This window comes from Cetorhinus maximus, chromosome 10, assembly GCF_964194155.1.
Source record: "Cetorhinus maximus chromosome 10, sCetMax3.hap1.1, whole genome shotgun sequence".
Classification (NCBI taxonomy): Eukaryota; Metazoa; Chordata; class Chondrichthyes; order Lamniformes; family Cetorhinidae; genus Cetorhinus; species Cetorhinus maximus.
In genome coordinates, this window is record NC_135888.1 from 4,744,794 (window position 1) to 4,766,469 (window position 21,676).

Sequence of the window (21,676 nt, forward strand, 5' to 3'; positions counted from 1 at the left end):
AGAGATTATGAAGAGCTCGGAGTTTTCCATAGGTACATTTTTATAGTTTAAATTTCTAATTGTCTTGATGGGGAAAAAAAAAACCCGAAATAATTTGCTTCGTTAGTATTTGGAATAGTTAACGAAAGTGGGACCTTAAAAAGGTTCAGGCGGTATAATCCGGATTTTATACTAAACAATATTTTCCCAATGGGCCCAACCAACTGCTTCAACTTTGAACTCTTAAAACAGGGGCAACTCGTATTCGAAATAACGACTGATTGTAAAATGAACTAAATGCCTTTTCTGCGTGGAATTGCGTTACAATAATAACGATTTTTAAAAATAACAAATGCCTATAATTCGGGGCGCCACAGTGGAACTGGTTTAGCACCGACAGTGACTGGACTGGTTAAGGGGGTGGTCAGGACTTCATCAGATCAGGATGAAATTACACACCCCGACCACGACTGTGGATGATTCTTAAAATTACTTTTCAGATGGACAATTAAAGGCAAACACATTCTGGATGTGTTCTGCAGCTGAAGGACCACAGTTAATTCTGTTAATTTACTATCACAAAGGGTAAATAAGGACTGGCAAACTCCACAGCGGATAGTCAACGTCTTTAGCGACTGTAAAGTGGTTGGGTTTTGCAAGGTGGGAGAAAGCTGGGGTGAAGGCGGTGGGGGAGGGTGCTGGAGGGTCGGATTTGGTTGTTGTGTACACGATATATTCAAAAAAGAACCTGTTTATAACACAGTTACAGGCGGCGACAGAACTATACGTAGCCACCCTAAAAAAAAGATGCAAGGCGTTAGTCGATTTGACAAAAGGTACCAAAATGTTTTAATATTTATCCTTCCCCCCCCCCCCCCCCACACACCCCTCCACTCCCCACCCCCACAGGAGATTCTCCGTGCAAAGATGCGCCAGATGTCATCTCGGGATCTCAGCATCAGAAATGGTGATGAGAGCAAGAGACTTGGTCTATCACTTGAACTGCTTCACATGCACAACCTGCAACAAAATGCTGGCAACCGGGGATCACTTCGGCATGAAGGACAGCCTGGTGTATTGCAGGATTCACTTCGAGACTCTGATTCAGGGAGAATTCCAGGCTCACTTCAACCACACGGACGTGGGCTCCAAGAGTGGGGCTGCCCTGGGGCTGCCCTTCTACAACGGGATGGGCACTGTGCAGAAAGGCCGGCCTCGCAAGAGAAAGAGTCCAGGACCCGCGGCTGACCTAACAGCTTACAACGCAGGTAGGACTTGCTAAACTTCCCACAAACACAATTCACACAGTGAAGGATGGGTTGGTTATGGTGGATCCGGATGGCGGAACTGGTCGCTGTTGGTAGTGATGCAGTGTCTCAAGTTTTGGCCAAAGCCATTCAGTGTCACAGCCGCGAAGCAGGACACCCTGGACATACAGCAGCAGCATCAACTTTCGCTGGGACACAATGTTGCTCTGATTCGCTAACAACGCTGTTGTAATTGTCCTGTCTCCACTAACATTTGGCGGTCACTAACTCCTGTGTTTGAACCTACGGTTCGTGGCTTAGAACTAATGACATATGTAAGCAGGGAATGGTGTCTTTGGCCGTTATAGCATCCAGTGTTCCTACTCCCAACAACAGGGTCACCCTGTGTCTCTTTGTCATGTGGAACCCGCTGGCAATGGTCCCAATGGAGCTTTGGAACAGAGAGCTCCCACTTCTGGGGTTTTCTCCACTCACTGTTAGGGCTTTCCAACCTCCGACTTCCAACAGCATCTTTTCATGTCTTGTTTCACTGAGACATTTATACGCGCGTTATTATTCTCTAAAGATACGCGCTCCCAGTTTGGGCGGGAACTCTGCATTAAACCAAACATGCTAATGTTGTGCCTGCAGAGACCTTGCTTGGAGGCAGAGCTTTGGGAGATGCAGGTTGTTTGTGTGAGCCCAAGTGCCTCAGCTTCAAAACAAAAACCAGGCGAACCTATTTGTTACCAAAAAAAAAGGAGCCGGTTGACTTGGAGGCATTGCTGTGCAAGAATGATGGTGAAGCGATTAAAATACCTCCCCTCCTCCCCCAATTACTAACCCCTTCAGCCTCTCTCAGTCTGAGCAGCAACTGCTGGGGGTGGGGAGCGGGGGTGGGGGGAGAAAGAAAAGGTGGATGAGAATCAGTTGATTTTAATAATTGGGCTCCGCGCACGATTTTAATAATAGGCGAAGTGGTTTCTTTGTGGGGTTATTTTTAAAAAATATTCCGAATAGGCAAAAGCGACCTAATTCCGTCTGTGCGGAAAGTTTTAGGGCAAGAAGGGATGTTTGAGAAACATTTCTGTGGAGGTGTGGAATGTAGACATGGTCTCCTCTTAACCCCCCTCTTCCCTTCCCTCCCGTCACTGACTGAGGGCAGGAACTTGTGAAAATATTGCGTGTACAAAATCCCTCGACATCTCTCTCCCACTCTCTCTCCCCCGAGAACCATGTAAATTTTAATTCTCGGATCCTCAATTGTCTCAGAAAGAGCATCTTTGAAGGTACAGAGTTGAAGATATTACAAGTCATGGCCACACACACACAAAATGTATCTCCAAAATTCGGATCCAACCGGAATAGTTGATGTGTTTGCATTAAGTGACACCTTTAACAGGAATAAAGTACATCTGAGGCAGTTGTTTTTCCCCCCCTAGGTAAGGAATGCAGAGTTGTAGGCGGCGCTGGTGTGTCTTTAGTTTTGCATGTACGTCTGAAATCCTGGGAACCAGTGGCGAACAGGACAGGCGAACAGAAAAGGCTTGACCTTTTGATTTGACTCCTTTTTGGAGCCTTACAATGGGAACACTTCCTACTCTCTCCACCTTATTCTCTGCCCCAATAATTAAATGTTCCAGCAACACACAGGGCTGCTTAGAAACTTCGAAAAAAATGGCGTGGCTGCCAGTGAACCCTCAGGTATTTTATTCCTAGTTTGTACTAGGTTCCAAAACTGGTCCCAATGGGACATTTCTAGTTCAACTTTTTTAGTGGCGTTATGACTGTATCATTTGATAGGCATCTTATATCTTTCTGAAGTTTACAGGTAAATTATATTTGGTAAATCTCTTAAATGCACACTTTGTAGTGAATGGGAATGGAAAATAACATGTGCAGTAGTTTCTGCTTAGACATGGTAACTCCAAGTGCATCCTCATTTTGAGGTGTACAGAATGCGCCCCTATTTAATGCAAGGATTACGCCAGAACTTATCGTTGTTCTAAAAACGCCGCGAATTCCCCTTCAAAGAGTCTGGGAGCTTACTTGAGACTTTGACCACGTTAAGCTTTAATCTTTAGAGGGTTGGGATTTAAGGGGGGTGGGTGTGGGGTGGAGTCTGGCAGCACTTGGCAGTTTTTAGACGAAGATGGAGGCTGACAAGTGGAAAACAGCTCAGATGGATGCCGGAACTTCAAACGCCTCCTTTGCCAAGGTCCTTCTTTTATACTTCCATTTTTTTTTTGGCCCATCAGAGGGGGTTGGGGGGGTGAGGGTTACTTTTTCTGCCAACGATCCGGGAGGCCTACAGTGTTTGTGGGTCAGTAAATCAATGGGTGAAACCTTGTGGAACGAGTGTTTAGTTCAGAACTGAACACCTGTACAAAACTGCAAACCCCTGAGCTGATTCCCAGCAAATGAAAAAAAAAAGGCAAATTTCTTAAAGTGCCTCCGTCGCAACGTTTTAAAGATCGGGTCTACTGAGATCCCTTTTATCTTTATTATAAGATATCGTCGCCAGGATGTCATCTTCCACCAAGTCTGGAGTCAAACTGCTTACGATTTTACGGAATTATAATTCATTTATTCAAAATTCCATAATCAATTAATTATCAAGTGCTTATTTTGTGTCGAGTAAAACACACTAAAAGCAAACACGATTACTGCGCTTATAATCACTTTCAACATTAACCATTGGGGAAAGATTAGTACTATTGAGAACGCAAATGTATAATTTTCATGCACTATTAAAAATCCGCAATCTTAGTTAATAATATTTTTTAGCAGTCTGTACGTTGAAAAAAAAACATTAAGACATTTGCATAAAATAATATACATGTTACATACATTCACTTCCCCCCCGCATTGGACACTCAGGCACAACTTAATTTGCGGTGAATGATCCTAAGGTATGTCGCAAATTTTGGGAGTCACTGTATGTGTTCACTACCTCCCCAAATTACTGCACTTAGCTCCCTAAATCCACCCCCGCTTCCCCCCAGTTGAAAAAGGCGCATGTGCCTGATACACACATTCCATGCAGAAATTCTGTGTATTGGTTTGTAAATATGTCATTTAAAATTAGCTCCTCGGTTCTGGATAATCTTCCACGGAATGCGATTTTTGCGTAATGCGCAATTATCCTTCCATATTTTCAAACCGCTTTATTTTGTTGTTCTAAATGCCTTTCCTTGACAGTCAGGCGGAAAGCAGCGCATTTCTGTAAACTGTCAATATATTCATGCTTAACTCATTACCTAATTCACTTCTTCCCAGTAACAGGCTTCAATTATGCTAATTAGAGCCTATTGCCTAATAATTACATATTTCCATCACTAAACATCTTGTTGGCACACACATGAAACGGGCTATTACAATTCTGCAAGAGAGAGAGAGAGAGAGAAAAACCCACCAGTTGTTCGATTTAACCCAAGGAAAGAAACAATATCAGCAAAGATTTCAAATAAAAGATAAACCAGTCCGATTAGGCTAATTTCCTTGTAGGCCTACCTTGATTGCGTTTAATATTTGCCAAATAGATGGACTTTTTTCCCCCCCCTGGCTTGGCAGACAACATTAAATGTTGGTAATTGCATTGAAATGGACAGGAAAGTTTAAATTGCACTAGTGGTTGATGACATTAGTGTTACTTTCCACAGACGTTTAAGGCTCTGCGCATTTCTCTCGTTACTTTATGGTGGTGATTTATTTACCTCTATTCCCCAAAGCCCCAGTACAGAGCTAACGCCGGTTAGTTGATTTTAATTGAAGGAAACTGATCGGAAGTGGAGGAGCAGATTTGAGGTAAAGGCAGAAGTGCTCTGCTCCTTGACTCCCCTCCCCACCCCAAGCCTGTTAAATATTTATCCACATCAAATTCACCTTTGCTGTAAATACTTGGCCCACAACAATAAGTTTCTGGAATTTGGTTCCATCACAATCCTGTGTTTTTTTAAAAAAAAAACTCGTTAACTTATCCCCGGTTTTTTCATTCGCTGGATTTACAATTCCGAAGACATTGCCTTGACGAGCTGTTAATATTAGACGGGTTTTATCCCCACAATGCAGGATTGAACTTCTTTGCCTGCTCTCCAATATTCGATCACGTCGGATTCGCAATGTCCAAAGTCCTCGTCATGTGACCGAGCCATTGATCTTTAATTGCTGTAACACTGCGGCGCCAGATCAATGCAAACCGAGTTTGGAACGCAGCCCCGAATTTCGAAAAACGTAAACCATATCGGCGTTGATGCAAACTGATATTTTTGTAACAGTGCGAGTTGCAGAGGGGATTGCAAAGTTTAGCAGTTTGAAGTAACAGTATTGTTGCCAGTTGTTTGACAGGAAATGCAGTTGCAATAAAAGCGATTAAAACTGATAAATATCCAGCTGTTCCTTCTGTAATCTTGGAATATTAGCTGTTGGTATGTTGTGGACAATAATGCAAAAGTAAAATCGTGGATTAGTGTAACCAGATTCCCATAATTCAGCATTGTTAGCTGAGTACGGGAGCTCTTAACCCTTTGAACTTTTCTAATTGAAAGGGAACTCCCTCATCACAGCGGTCCAAACACCTCCACTTGCTTTTTAACAGCAGGCTGTAAATTGCAGGATCATTATGTGGTGAACCGTGGTTAATTTTTAAATGCTCGATCGATAATTGAACAGCAAATAGTTTTATACCGAGACACACCATCGAATGCAGAGCAATTACCCCAAGTGGGGTCGTGAGAATCTGATATGGAGCGTTTATTAACTGTACAAAGAGAATTTAATATTAACGTCTTTTTTTTTTCTATTTTTGCCGCCATCCCCACAATTGCAATGGAGTCTTTATTTTTTTCTTGATTGCTGATCCTATTGAAAAGTTAGTTGAAGCCACTGGCTCTGGAACACTGTCTCCCCCTAGAGGTTTTTCTAGTTCTACTGTTGCCAGCCTCGTATTACAGTCAGGGGAGTTGCTCAAACAACAACAATTCAGTAACAAAATACCATTTGCAAAATTTGATTCCAACAATATAAACCTCTGGTGCGTTTCAGCCTTAAAAATGAAAGACTGGACAAATCATAACAAAGCTAACGTTTGCTGCCCTAGATTGAAACAATTGACTCTGGATGCGGTTTTGATGAATTCTCACAAGTTTCTAAACAAGGGGTTTGTTTAATGATTTGATCAGTTTATGAGGTGAATATTGTAATCAGGAATCACGACACAACAATAAAACAGCAAGGATAGTTTCTATCAAAACAGCTCTTTGCGACTAGGCTTGCCTGAAAACTTCTCAGTGTATAATGACACAATTTCTTTCTTAGAAGATTTGGCACTTTTTGAATACCGGGAAACAGATACAAGGGAACACCACATGTTGTGGCTTTGTGAGTAGCTGCAAACAGCAATATCAGATGGTAGAACACTGTAAACCTTTGACCATCTTGGCATTTGTTCAGAACACAGGGTCCCTCTTACATTAGCTAATCTAAAGATTTAATTTAAGGGAAAAAAAGTTAATGCTGGTGAACATTGTGAGAAGTGTGAAAATGATTGATTACATTTATCTTTTTATATCCGAAACAGAGATGATATTAGATTTTATTGGTTAATTATAAATAGGGTAATTGTACTGTGAATAGCAAATATAAGTGCTACACTTCTCTTTCTGAACCGTTTGGCCTTAGGAGCGTTCTTCAGAACTGTGCCATTTTATGTCTTCTCAAGCACGATGAAGGTCATGCTTGGGGCATATTTGAGGCTCAATGCTTTGTCTAAAGACATGATGTTTTTGAACAATGTCATTGCTTGCCAATGCAGGTTACTCAGGAATGAATGCCGGCGATTGTGAATGACATAACATGTACACCGCTTTTGATGAGTCATGGTTACTCTCTTAAAGCTGCAGATTGACAAAATATCACTGGACACTGAAGCATTAGTGAGCATTCCCACAGAGTGGAAAGGTGCAGGTTTGAGCTCTCACTCACCCAAGTTCCTGATCTCAGCGGTACCTCATGAGGGCAATAATTTGAATGGTTACCACGACTGTTGGAGAGGCTGCAAGCCAATGCAGCATTGCTGCAGAGGTGCATTGCCCTGGGAGGTGAACTTGCCAGAGAACATGGATAAAAAGATATTCACCAGAGGGTGAACCCAGAAACAGCTCAGCAATTACAACACTTTTTAAAATCATGCCATACCTCGGAATGAGGAATTTGACCAATCAAGAATGTTGTGAAGAGTGCTTTTTGCCATAAAGAAATTCACAATATTGTGATAAAGGTCACTTTCAGAAAGGTTTGGCCTACAAATTTGATTCATTGACGTTAGTTTCTAAGCCTCTGGGTTCTGGTTTTGATTAGAAGGAACACAGGGGTGAGGAGTGAAGACCTGTGTTATGACTATGCAAACCAGGATGTGCTGAAACTAAAGGCCCAGAGAAAACATAATAGGAATGATATTTTTAATAGATTGCTTTCATTAGTTCCTAACCATACACTGTGGGAATGTATGATGATGATGCAACTGCAAGAAATGTTCCCCCTTCACTTCAAAAGTAGTTAAGAGTCAGAACATTTGCACTGATTTCAGAGTAATCCTAAACTTGCAAAATGGGACGCAATCACGTAACTCAGTGGCATCTGATATACTTTTGTTGTTGTGTTCTATTCAGTTTAAGCAATAAATGACTGAAAATTTAGTAGCAATCTGTACTGAAACACAAATTTACATAAAAATTACAACTGGGCATTAGGCTGTTCAGTCAACTAGTCCATGTTGGTGTCTATACTCCACACAAGCAGTAGCCCTAATCCTATGTGCCCAGTTTGTTTCCATATCCCTTTATCACCCTTTCCTTCAATGACTCTTAACCTATTCTTAAATGTTGACTTGACCTCTGATTCAGTCACTAATTGTAGTAGTGCCTTCCATAGCCTCACAACTTTGTGTAGACAAGTTCTCCTGTTCATTGTCCTAAATCTCTTCTTAAGTATGTTTCCCTGTGCTGGACCCTCAATCACCAAAAGCCATTAGTTTCTATCTATGCTGAGCCAAATTTTAAGCATTTCTATCAAATTATTCATTAATCTCCTCTTTCTAACCACATTTTGCAATATTGGACAAGTATTTGACCTCTTGAACAATTAACTCCAAACTCTATATTCATCTTTATAATGTTATAATATACTACCCCCACACTTTTGGAAGTGAGACTCTTCATAAATACTATTTTGCATGGGAATTGGAAGATGATTTTGAGACAGTGGATGTTGTGTAGTGAGCTTGAATTTGGAAAATTGTGGAATGGTTAAAACAGAACCAAGTTGTCTAAAGTATATCGTTGTCTGCACAGGATTTGAAGGCATTCAAATTGTGCTGGAAAGGAAGGCTCCATGGAGGCTTCAGTTTTAGGTCAAAGGCTTCAAAGTTATGTGTTTCTGAGAGCTGATGGATTATAGACTGGAGCCTTTTCTGGACATTATAGGCTAAAAGACAAGTGGTACGAAAGCTGAAACCCAATAAGGGTGATAGATTACTCTGGTTATTTTAAGTATTGAAAAGTACTTTCTTTTAACACAAATATGCAGGTATTTAATGTGGCAAAATACACGTGAGGCAAATATCTTTTATTCATTTTAGAGCTTTTTTTGTTAACACAGGAAAAAGCCATAAAAGGCATGGAATTTCCTTTAACACTTGGTGATATTAAAATATAAAACAAGCATGTTTTATCAAAATGTGCTCGATAACTAAAGATACAAATCTGAGGTGGCACAGTGCTTTGCTGCTTCTTGCTGCTGTATGGTCGTGATGCAAAGTGCCACCTTTCTACTCTCAGGCACGACATCCGGAGGAGATATTGAACTGTTTGGAGTGTAGATGAGCAGGGAAAATGGAACGGCAAGTCATTATCGGGCGCTCCCTGGTACCACAGTGATGTTGGCAAAATCTTGGAAATAGATGGTTTGCCTTCTCTGCTGGCTGGGGAGGAATGGGCAATGGTATTGGCAATCTTAAAAAAAAAAGACTAATTTATGGTTAGTTCTTTTTATTACCACTTTGATATCTATTATGTCATTGTGACGTTTATGTCCAGTTTATTTTCCTGAAGAACTGGTTACAGGAAAATATTGTTGACTTCTCTGTTTAAAAAATGTTCCTTATTTTATTCCAATTTGTTAACAACCTAATGTCTTTCTCTGATGCTTCAGTTGGCGAGTCTACATTTCAGCTAAATTCAATTACAGATATCAGATAGATTTTCTCTCTTGTGTTTCCTTAATTCATTGCAATCATCCCTTAGAAAGTAATATTAACATTGTTATCTGATTAAGTTTTGATATCTGGAAACAGTAACAAGTGGTCTTTGCAGTATTATAGTTGAAAGGAAAATTTGTACTTATAGCTTCTGAATTTTTATTTATGTAATTCCATTTGTTTACATTTGCACCATTTGCAGCAGAATGAAGTGAATGAACTCCTCAATTGTTTTGACTTCTTGTACACTCAATAAAGTCTTTACGCCTGGGTTGTAGATTGGTGAAAGTTTCCAAAGTGAAAATATCAACCACTGTTTTAAAAAAAAAGGAATCTGCATAAAGTGTTAGCACTTTAACATGAAATAATCAAAATTGATGGAAATATTATCAAATAATGGAAGCTTTATTGTTTTCATATCTTCACACTCCTTCTTTACAGAAGTGTATGAAATAGTGGAAAGACTTGCAGGCTGTTAAACAGCCTGACAGGTCATGATAGAAATGCTTCTATCCTGCCTGTAATCACATATCAATTAGTAGTGTGGTTAGTCCTGTGTGAGAAGGAGAGTTCTATGGGTTCTCGCAATCCATACAATGAGGAGGGGGGAACCACAACCAAATCTGTTTCCCACTGGATTCAGAGCCTGAGCTCTGGCCTCCACTCATCAGAAGTGCCTAGAATGGGGCTTGAACTCAGCACCTTCTAAATCAGAGGCAAAAATACTACCACTGAACCAATGGCGTTTGTAATAAGTTGAAATGAAATATAATAGTTCCTGTTGCATTTTGAAATTATCTCTGTATCTTCACAAAAATCTGAGATGATATTAAAGGGAAAGCCATTCCACGAAAAATGTTTAGCAGCATTTTTTCTGGTTTATAAACAATTGCATAGTTCCATGATGCAAAATCTTTAAACACCTCATCTAGTTATGATGATGGTGATGGTCCTATCTCTCCCTCTAAAGGCTTGTCCAATGATATGTTGATGAATACAGTACTCCTTTAATTGAGGCTATCAGATTGGATGTTGCAATAAAACAGTGGAGCTGAATGAGAGACTATTCCATCACATTGTAATCCCTGATGAATATTGGGAGGAGATATTGAACTGAAACACTAATACCAGAAGCGAGGAACAGTAGGAAAAACGGAACTGCAAGCCATAGTTGGGCGCTTCCTTGTACCAGAGTGACATTGACAAAATCTTGGAAGTATTGTTCTGTCTTCTCTCTTAGCGGGGGAGCAATGAGCAAAGGTGTTGGGAATCTTAAAAAAATGTTTTTCATTCGCACTCAGGTGTCACTGTTACCTCTTTGTCCAGTTTATGTGTCTGAAGAACAAGTTACAGCAAAATATTGTTGACTTCTGTGTTTAAAAAGAGTTCCTGATGTTATTACAATTTATTAGCAATCTTAAATACTGTTACGTATTTATATGATGCTTCCATTGTCAGGGCTACAGTTCAGCTAAATTCAATCATATGCATAAGATGGATCTGCTCTCTGTATTCCCTTCATTCATTGCAGTCATTCTTTAGACGGTAATGCTAATTACACAATGTGAATCATCCCACCGCATCACCCAAATGAAATAAAATACTTTCATTCTTTAATATTTTTGAATTTGATTCAACAGAAATGCAATTGTGGAGCTCCTGTAGGTACAAAATTCTAGTAATGTGTTCATGGACACATGAGCTTTCGTAAGCAACTTGTTGCAATAAGATGTGCTTAAGAAGGCCCTGGGTTTTTTTGGTGGGGATGGGGGGGTGGGTGCAGGTTGGGATATCTTTTATTTATGGCAACATGGATTTAGTGATTCCACAGAAGTAGGTTTAAGATAAATGTAGAGATCAAAATCACTGCTCTTGCTCTTTTAATATTTTATAAATGATACTTCTACTTTATTCTAATATGAAGAGGCAAATTGTTATTATATCTTCGGAGGAGATTAAAAATAGTTATTGTAATGCTACGACTACCAAAAAGGCAATAAAGCTTCTTTTCTGTAGTTTGATGGGACAATATTTGAACCAAGCTCTAACTTGCTAAAAATACAAAATCCAGCAGATTGAAACAAAATATGTGTAATAATTAGAAAATACGTTTTAAGTGATAAGACCAACCTGTGTGATATATTGTAACTTTACTGTGCAAGCATGGTGTTAACATATCAGCATGATGGGTAAGGCTAGTTACATTCCTTGAGGTTGAATTTCCTCCTAACACCCAGGGAGAAATTCAAGTTACTGTCACTCATTTCTCAGGCCTAAGATGGTGGCCAGGCACACAACATTTGGGTGATGGCCTCCCTTTCAGGGGTGTAGAGCACTCGCCTGTGCCAGGCATTAGACACCTTGCATTTGTACGTTAGGATCCTAACACCAGTTACAGGTTCCCAACGCAAACCTCTGCTTAAAAATGGGCAGAGCTTGTGCTGTGCAAGCTCTGGTTCACTGCACCAGGTCATAAGTGGCCTAACAAGCTATCCTGAAAGGGACTGCTGATGATCATGCCTGAAATGGCCTCAAAACATTTGCGGAGCCAGAGGGATTTGGAGGACTTCCCCAGATGCTGCTGGGCCAGATTCACCCTCTCTACAACTCTGCTTTGCGCTTCTCCCCACCCCTGGGCCAGTATGAGCTCTCCACCGCCTTCCACTTTGCTCCCCTGCAACCCCCCAACTCACCTGCAGCTGACCCAACATCGGAGTCAGTCGGGGTTTGCCAGACTTCAGTCAACAAGCTGCATGGAGAGATGAACAATTGGCGCTGGTAGCTCGCCAGTTTTATTTAAATGAGGCCTAATGAGGAATTTGGTCAATGCCTCAGGCCAGCCCAGACTGACCGACGATGCAATTGCTTCACCAACTTTCTGGCTGGTTTGGATCTAAGGCCAACGTCTCGCCCTCAGTGTCTAGGGTCAGGCATGGAGCGCCTGGGTGAGGTGTTGCTGGGTAGCTGGTGCACCGTCAATGGCTAATGCTTTTGGTAATGTGCCCAGGCATGAGAGAAGGGAAGGAAAACCTGACAGACAAAATCATTGTGATACCCTTTTTTATAATCATTTGGTTTTAATTTAATGCAATTACTAAATATTTATCGTGCTACAAACTCTAAACCAGCCCATTCTTTTCATTTCGGAAACATGTTCATTGAATTTCATTCTGTGTAATGCTTAATCAGTCACACAAATATCCAAAGCCTAAAGTAATCACAAACCGAATGAATTCTTAAGCAAATCGTGGGACTGTAAACAAGTCAATAATGCAAAGATCAAAGTTTTTCTTAAAATAGCAATGGAATAGATGTTTAAACAGTAATCACATTTATTCAAAATTTCTTCTTAAATTTACAGTATATCTTCATAATATTTTGTAGCGTTAAGTTGTAATGAAAATGACGGCGATCACATGGACAGAGAGCAGCAGTATCCTCCCACTCAGAAGACAAAGCGCATGCGCACCTCCTTCAAACACCACCAGCTGAGGACCATGAAATCTTATTTTGCCATTAACCACAATCCTGATGCCAAGGACCTGAAACAGCTAGCACAGAAGACAGGGCTTACAAAGCGAGTTCTGCAGGTAAGAGACATCTGTTGAGTTATTGTTCAAATTCTGTTTCTCAGGCAATCTGTCTATTTCTATTCTCCCAATCTCACTGGTTTTTAGAATAATAGTTACTCATATATTTCAATCTAGTATGCCCTCACACGCATAGCAGTTTCTTCAAAGGTAAATGGTTATTTGGTCCAACCCCTCAGTTTATCTCTCAAACACATCTCTATGTGAGGTACATTAAATTGTCCTTTAGATCCATCTTTACTGCCCACTTCAGTGTCCATCCCATGTAACCTATTTCACAATCTATTCCTCTTTCAGTGAAAAAGTTCCATCCGACTTAACTTCTTACTCCTAACTTAATTTGTTTTCTCTGGCATTCAAATCTTTTACTAGAGGGAGCAATTGTTACATTTGCACTTAGGAAATCTCAAACTCCCTGAGAATATTCTATAACAATTAATTTGGTTCCCCCTGCCTTCTAATTCTCTGCAAATAAATGTATTGCATGGGTGTGGGAAACAGCCATTCGGATTGGGAAAGTCTCAGATTTGATTCAGTCTGTGTGGTCTTTAGCAGGGAGGGCAGTAGATGTGCCACAAGAGAATGGGGAAATCGACCTGACTTCCGACTCCTGATTACTACGCAGCAACTGCCGCTGGAGTGTATGTTGAATAAGGAATAGGTGGATTGCAGCTGTGATGTCTCCTTTGGTCAAAAAGTCTGCTGAGATTCACAGTTTGGGCTCATCCATTATGAATGGCAATTGGTCCCTGTGGCGTTGTACCTCAACAAGGTGTGCTGCCCTTGGTAGATCAGGGACAAGAGTTAAAATTGGAGAAGAAAAACATTTCAACTAATATAAAAACTATAACATATTAAAAGAACGACCCTATTTAATAATCTTCCCTTAAGTTTCTTACTTGCCTAATATGCATTGTAATTTGATGCAATTTTGGGAGCTGTGATGACTTCATGATTTCAGTGAGGAGGTGAGATTGGGGTGGTTTTTTTTGCGCTACAGAGTGGGGCAGCTCGTTTGGTACTGTAATTACTTTGGCCAAGTTCCTTGTAAGACACCCTGGCCTCTGGCCTGCAGCTCCCTCTGTGCTGCATAAAATACATGTAAGAGCACATCGCTGGGGCTTGATGTGAAATACACCATTAAACTGCTGGTCTGTAAGCCGGAAAGGGAGGAGGTGAAAGGATTGTGGCCAGTGATGTGGTCAAACCGTGTGTTTAGTCTGTTAGTCTTCCATGGCAAAAAAATCAGACAGCAAGAGTCAGATCCCAGATCAATCAGATCCCAGATTCAGTCCTTGCTTAGCACTGTCTTTGCTGCTTACCCAGGAGTCACTCTAACTTTAGGATTCCTGGATTAAGGATTGGAATTTCCATCCAGTGTTCCAACTCCTGGTAACTATGCTAAGTAAAACCCATTGGAGTTTAGAAGAATGAGAGGCGACCTTAGTGAAACATATAAGATTCTTAGAGGGCTTGACAGGGTAGATACTGAGAGGTTGTTTCCCCTTGTGGGAGAGTCTAGGACCAGAGGGCATAATCTCAGGGTAAGGGGGCGCCCATTTAAAACAGAGATGAGGAGGAATTTCTTCTCTCAGAGGGAAGTGAATCTGTGGAATTCTTTACCGCAGAGGGCTGTAGTGGCTGGGTCGCTAAGCATATTCATGGCTGAGATAGACAGGTTTTTAATCAGTAAGGGAATCAAGGGTTATGAGGAAAAGGCAGGAAAGTGGAGTTGAGGATTATCAGATCAGCCATGATCTTATTGAATGGCGGAGCAGACTCGATTGGCCGAATGGCCTACTTCTGCTCCTACGCCTTATGGTCTTTCTTTTGGAAAACATGCATATGGACCTTCTCTATTGTCTGTAAACTCTTTTTGCTGTTGACCCCGTGAAACACTCAGCCTGCTGCCAGTCTTATCTTGGAACATTTCAACCCCTGGTTAAGTCCTGGACAATCAATCATACAGGAAAGAGAAGTCCGAGGAGTGTGCAGGCGGCTGGTGCCACTTGCACTTGACAGGGAGACTGGTGAAACATCATAATATGTTACACTATAGGAAATAATAAATTAATTTCTTTTAACTGTGAAATATTAAAAATTCTGTTATAATTGGAAAATACATGGAATAGAAACTTAGGAGATAACATTAGGATCCTAAATTTACAATTAAAGCTTAAAATACCCCCAAGTTTCGTATGGATAATTCCTTTAAATAAATGTGGTTGGATTTTGTGGGGAGGCGGGGCAGAAGGGGGTGGGGGGTGCGGTGGTTGGATTTTGGGAAGGGAGTAATTCAAAGTATGAATCAATGAAATGTGCCCAAGTCCTGGCCCAATATATTGAAACCCTCGTTCAATGTATGGATGTGCTGGTGTGATAAACGACAGAGATGGCTGTCTGTATTTAACACTGTGTAAGGCAAGTTTTGTTTCTTCCTCTGTTTTTGCAATCACTTCTATTATTACACTGACCTGCTTACAGACTGCTGTTCACCTAATTGTTCTTTCCTAATCTGTGTCTGTCTGTTTCATCACTATAAGCTAGTTTTGGTTATCAGCTGTCTCTTTCTAGCAGCCAGTTTTAAATGGCTGCAGTTTTAACCACCCTTGGAAAGAAGGAGCTGTGCTAAAAAGACAATCTCTGAGGAATACCTTCTTTCTGAATAGAAGCCAAACCCAGCGTCTGTAATAAGACAAGTTCTCTTTCTTTATCTCTCTTCATTTAGTCACTCAGTAAAAGATCAGAAAAGGAGGTCTGAAAGAAACACTATTCGACATTCTTGATCAATACCAAAATAATGCACCTTTGCATTTACATTCTAAAATAAAACACATTTAATGAGCTAACACAATGGGATCCTGCAGCTTGGGATATCTGATCTTTTTCTAGCTCAGTGAGATGGATGTGGTTGTTTGGTGATCTGTTTTCCCCAAAATAGAAGATAATTGTCACTGTGAACAAAAGTTTACGCAGTTTTAGATGAAACAACCATTTCAGGTGGGTAGAACACTGCAGTTAACCATGAGGAAGTCTTATTTATAGCACTTCACTGGTACCTGATATGCAGCTGACACAACTGTACAATAATGTCAGCGATCTTTAAACTCATTAGAAATTTGCTACCATCAAACACTGGAGTACTATTTCAATAACCAAGCACATATTCAAGGATTGTTTTAAAATGTGAAGCCTGATATACACCTACACACTTATTTTCTTGATTTGAAATGGGTTGCCTGAAAATCACAGAATTTAACATCCTTTGTGTTACTTGCATGCTTATGTATCTGTTTAGTGTGTGTACTGTGAAGTTGAAATAGATCCATGTCATTATAATTACACAGAGCAGTGATCAATTGCAATGAAAGTAAAATGGTTATTTAGGGAGTTGCCTGTTAAAGGGGTTGTTCAGTGGTTTCTGTGTCAATGTGGCAGAATTTATTGTATCCCTGTTTGCAAAGTGCACTGTAGACGGAACTGTTGGACATCTATTTCCAAAATGCCTCCAATTCACAAATGTTAGGAGATGCTATAAGATGTAGATTTAACAGTCTTTTTTTTTTTACCTTGAAACGTATTCTTCAAACAATGCTCCGGGGCCCAACTCTTCAATATTTAATATCAATTTATTAGGCAGCGTGTCCTACACCAAATTAATTTGGCACAAATATACAATTCGCATGTGCTTTCCACACTTAGAATCAAGTCATATTTTAGAGTCAGGCTTCTGGTGACTGAAGTGCTGTGGCCACGGTATTTATTATTTGGAAAGCACAAGAGGTTACACATTTCACTTATGGCAGAGAATTGTGAGGTCACTGTTATTGTTTGTCACCGAATTGCAACAAACAACATCCGTGGCAAACATATAACTTTTTAAATATCATCTAGGATAGTAAGTAAAATTTATAATTTAGGCATTATGGTGAGGACTGAAAAATAGCTTTTTGTGAAGGGCAGTTTCAATAGGAATGGAAGGATTTAACTGTACAGACTGTCATTCTGGATTTATTTTATATCCTTTCCTTCAGCTTTTATCTAAATAACAATGTTTAAACAGAAATTAACCATTGGACCTGTACAAATATTAAATTAAAACCTGGAGATGGAATTTTTGGTGTTTACTTATCACTGCCGTAGAACCTAAGGCTTAAGTGGGGCCAGCAATAATACTGAAGAGCTAGATACTATAGGTTTGTAGAAAGTTGATCCCCATAGCCGTGAGTCTGAAATTGTAGAGACGGCCGAGGGAGTACATGCCACTTTGATTTATAACAAAGGTAATGATCTTAAAAGATATGCATTCTTGAAGTAAACGTGATACAGTAATATCTAGTATTGCTTATGTTTACCTTAAAAAAAAGCTTTAATTTTCTTGGCACACTTTGTAATCACTGAGTGACCCCTGTAATTGTTCAATTCCTTTAAACAGTTTTTTTTGTAGAAAAAGACTCCTTCCTCGTAGAATCTAACATTTTGCTGTTCTCCATTACAAAGTTGAATGAATGCATTTTGAGGATATCCCTTTAATTTGCTCTCCTTGCAAAAAAATTACAAGAAACCAATCAGAAGCATAATTAAAAAAGGTGATAGAATTTCAAAGTTGAATATAGCCGATTAGAATCTTCAGAAGGAAAGTATCTATATGATATGTGACAGGTACAATATATTTTCTGTTGCGATCGTTTTACGTACTTTAAACTCTCTATGGGTTCAAAACTGGTACAATATTACATCAAATTGGTTTGCAGGTTTGGTTCCAAAATGCAAGAGCAAAATTCAGAAGGAATCTTTTACGGCAGGAAAATGCAGGGGTTGATAAAGCATCTGATGGCACAGTACTTCAAGCTGCAACACCGTCTGGCCCAGCATCAGAAATTTCCAACGCCTCTCTTAGTCCTTCAAGCACTTCTACTACTTTAACTGACTTGACTAACCCTTCTATGCCAACCGTGACGTCAGTTCTGACGTCTGTGCCTGGTAGCCTCGAGGCCCACGAATCCCGAAGCCCTACACAAACTACTCTCACAAACCTTTTCTGAGAACTCTTTTACATGATTCCTATGGAGAAGAGGAAATTCTTAGTTTAATTATAACTGTATTTTTATTAGATGCTTTGTACAACTGACTAACAGCACTATGGATCTGTACTGAAAATTGAGACAAGTCAATGTTCTGGAAAAAAAAAGTTTACAAGCTGCGGAGAACCTTTGCAGAGTTAACTTCGATGCCCTTTTGTGTAACTGTACAGTTTTGTGGACTGAACAAGGGAATGAAATCAAAATCTGAACCATTTAATAAAGTTGGCTAGGAATTATGTGTACTTCTAAGTTTTCAAAGACTGTCATGTGCCTTATACACTGTCTTATAAACACACAACGGACTGCATCTGCATTCAATTCAGATTTATAGGGTTGATTCTTACCAGTTGTCTTTCTGCTACATTGAAGGTTCAGAAACCTTTTTAGAATGTCAAAGTAAAAGGTCAGCTTCAATAACTCTGTGCTAAAGTGAAAGGAAAGAAGTAAAGAAAAGAATATTCTGGACATTGAAGGATTGCAGTTTGAAACTGAAGGTTAGGAGGAGTCTCAGTGTGTCATATCACCCTTGAATCCAATTGGGGTAACTGTTATACCTCAGTGACCACTGAGAGTTCACGGGTCCTTAACTGTTACTTGGAAAGGTAGCATTTGATTTTATGGGGGAGCTCTTTCAAAATCAAACCTCCAGTCATTTCCTTTTGATGTTGAGCTTCTGTCCCACATACATTTGTTTTGCATTATTTAATACGTTCATGTCTGGGGATTGTTAAATAACTAACTTTAAAATGCTACAAGGTGCCCAGTTTAGCGAACATAGCAGATCACAATGTTTTCAATGACAGCATATTACGAAGGCTCTTTAATGGGCCCAAAACTGTCTGGGGGTGAAATTGGTCAATGCCAACAGTGCAAAGTGGACTCAAAGTGAATCAGCTGCTGATTTTTCAATGTGCCCAACTTCCTTCTATTGAAACTCATAGAACAAAAATTCAAACTCTATTTGCAGTCATTTCTGATTCTTACTGTTACTTTTACTTGTTTTAAAATTAAAAATTTTGGAAATATTTTCCAAGTCAATAGAAAATGAAAAGTGACACAGTGTGTAAACGGGCTGCAGATTCACAGTCAGCCTGTGTTTTTTGCTGCTGAGATAGACCAGTTTCACTCTGCCTGCCTTTTGTCACAACTGATTCAGAATGTTAGTATTGCATCATCTGTGATACAACACTGTTTCATTTGGGGGGGTGGTGGTGGTGGGTGGGTGGGCTAGGGGGCAGTGGTGTTTACTCTATTTTAACTTTTCACAGTTTTTACAATTGGACTATTAACCAATGATTTGCGACAGTGAATTATCTCAATGTTGGGCAATGAAATTATCATTCAGACTCACATTAGACAGTGATGAGACTTTATGTACAACTCCATATTCATGCCAAACAATAGGAAGACTATAATATATTTGGTTCTTTGGTTCTCACCAAAAACAAATTTGCTGGATTTAATCTTTCAGTGGCGTTACTGTACAGTTATTAGATGGTTTATCCAATTTCAGATGGGTGATTCCGTTTAGCATTAATCAGATGAAACAGTTGAAAACGATCTTGTAATTGGTTTATGCAACAGAGGGGACCTAGTGAAACTTACTGCATTAGCCTCAGTGAATTGGGAGTCTTCACAAACCAACATGCTCTTTATGAGAAAAACATTGCTTGGTTTAGAGAATAAGGACCACAATGTGATAATTTTATGTTTACAGTTTCAAAATAACATCATAGGATGTGATAACTTTATGTTGCCAACACCTAAAAGGAGAGGTGAAAATTTAACATCTTGGATAGTAAATGTACTAGCTTTTGCCAATGGCAGAAGGTATTCTAATTGTGTAAAGTTTTGTTTCTGTTCAAAATTCTTACTACCAAACTCTACTGATTAACTCTTCACTCTTCATCCATTTTGCCAAAAAGATTCTGTCAAAAAGATTTTTTTTTAACGTCTAAGGATCACAGAAGACCAATATTACATTTTCTTTTGTTTCAGTTTTGTAATGCTTTTACTGACCACTGCAAATTCCTTCAGTTGGGAAAGAAGGTACCATCTTGTGTTAAAGCTGCTGCTCCATGGTCAGCCAGCAGGAGGCAGGTTTTGATGGGAGAGAGCTGTCAGTTTGCCCCCCAAACCCTGAGATAAAAGACCTCACTATTTCTCTGTGCCTTCCTGTTGACAGCTCCCCTCACTCCAGGCGAGTTTGAGTGACAGGCCTGAACTCCTTGTTGCCTGCTTGAGAATCTAGTGCTCAGCTTTTTGAATTTCCATGTCCTCAACAATTTTAGAACAAGAAGTTCTTGGTGAGATTAGGCGAAAAATCAGGTGGTGAAAGTAGTTACTTGTTTTGCAAAGTTGTTACATGAGTAGCGTACAGTATTATTTTAGTTTATGTATTGGGCAGGATGATAATGAGTAAGAAGGGCTGCTTAGGTTGAAGGCATCTGCCAAACTAGTTACTATTTTGGAGAGGCTAAAGCTGAGTTCTAAGCCACTGGTACAGTAGGAAGCTCAACAGATTCCAAATATATTAATTGGCATTGATTAAAAGGCAAAAAAATCACAGTTTGATGTCAGTACACCAGGGCTCTAAAAAATGCTGTGCTAGTGTTTATTGGAATGGTATTCATTTCTCAGTGATCCTTTTGCTGGTGTGTACAGATGTTTTAACAGTTTTCAGTTAACAAGGAAATAGTTACACAAAAGATGCCAGGTTTGTATTGGATATCAAAAACATCAGAGGCCCCCTTAACACCATGTAGGAATAGCTCTAAACTGAAACAAGGATTTAGTTTGAACAAAATTATCAATAAATACAACGAAGCCATACAATAATTCCTTTTGGAGTATCTTAAATGCATGTCAAGAAAAGACTTACTGCCAACAGATAAATAAATGGACAAGTTTAGCTTTTCGTTTTAAAATAGAGGTACAGATCATATCACAGACCAGGGAAGTCTGATAACTGTTGCAATATAGATGCAACAAATCATATGGCTCTGGCAAACTTGGGGGCACAAGACTGCATCAGTTTTAAATAATTAAAAATAATATTTGTTAAAACGAAAAGTACCAGAGTTATGACAGAATATACGGCGGTAAACAATAGTTTATAAAGAAAGTTCTACTGAAAAGTGTGGGCTTACGAGACACTACATTGTGGAATTATATATTTTTATCCTAGGAGTGTGATTGGTAATTTCACTGCCCAAAAAAATTCAATGCGCCATTTCCGATGTGAGAGATAACCGACGGAAGCAGAACGTTCATTTGAAGTCCCATTTACCTTTTTAACCACAAACATTGACTGTAGAGTGAAGAGCTACTTCCCCAGTGACATGAGTGGCAGCGGTTCACTCACTTGTTTTAAAGGCTGTCAGGAGTCAATAGCATCAGCAGCACTCATAAGCGCTGGGTCTTTCACACGGGTGAACCAGCTGTCAGAATCCACCATGGTGCAGCATGTAAAGTGTACACTAGGAATTCATGGTAAACTCACGTTAATTTGCTAACAGTTGG

At 39.8% G+C, this 21,676-nt stretch overlaps 1 protein-coding gene across 5 annotated transcripts in view; it reads left to right on the forward strand.

Moving 5' to 3' along the window:
* The window catches only part of lhx2b (LIM homeobox 2b), a 70,653-nt gene that overhangs the window by 19,516 nt on the left and 29,461 nt on the right, over nucleotides 1-21,676 (forward strand). For 3 of the 5 annotated variants that reach the window (XM_078549850.1, XM_078549848.1, XM_078549849.1), the window contains exons 3-5: nucleotides 889-1,247; nucleotides 12,865-13,070; nucleotides 17,825-18,396. In XM_078549850.1, the coding sequence (XP_078405976.1) occupies nucleotides 889-1,247; nucleotides 12,865-13,070; nucleotides 17,825-18,115 (856 nt within the window). In that variant the 3' untranslated portion in view covers nucleotides 18,116-18,396. Of the gene's footprint in view, nucleotides 1-888; nucleotides 1,248-12,864; nucleotides 13,071-17,824; nucleotides 18,397-21,676 lie in introns of those variants that run through there. The other 2 variants (XR_013577720.1, XM_078549851.1) reach the window with 1 other exon arrangement.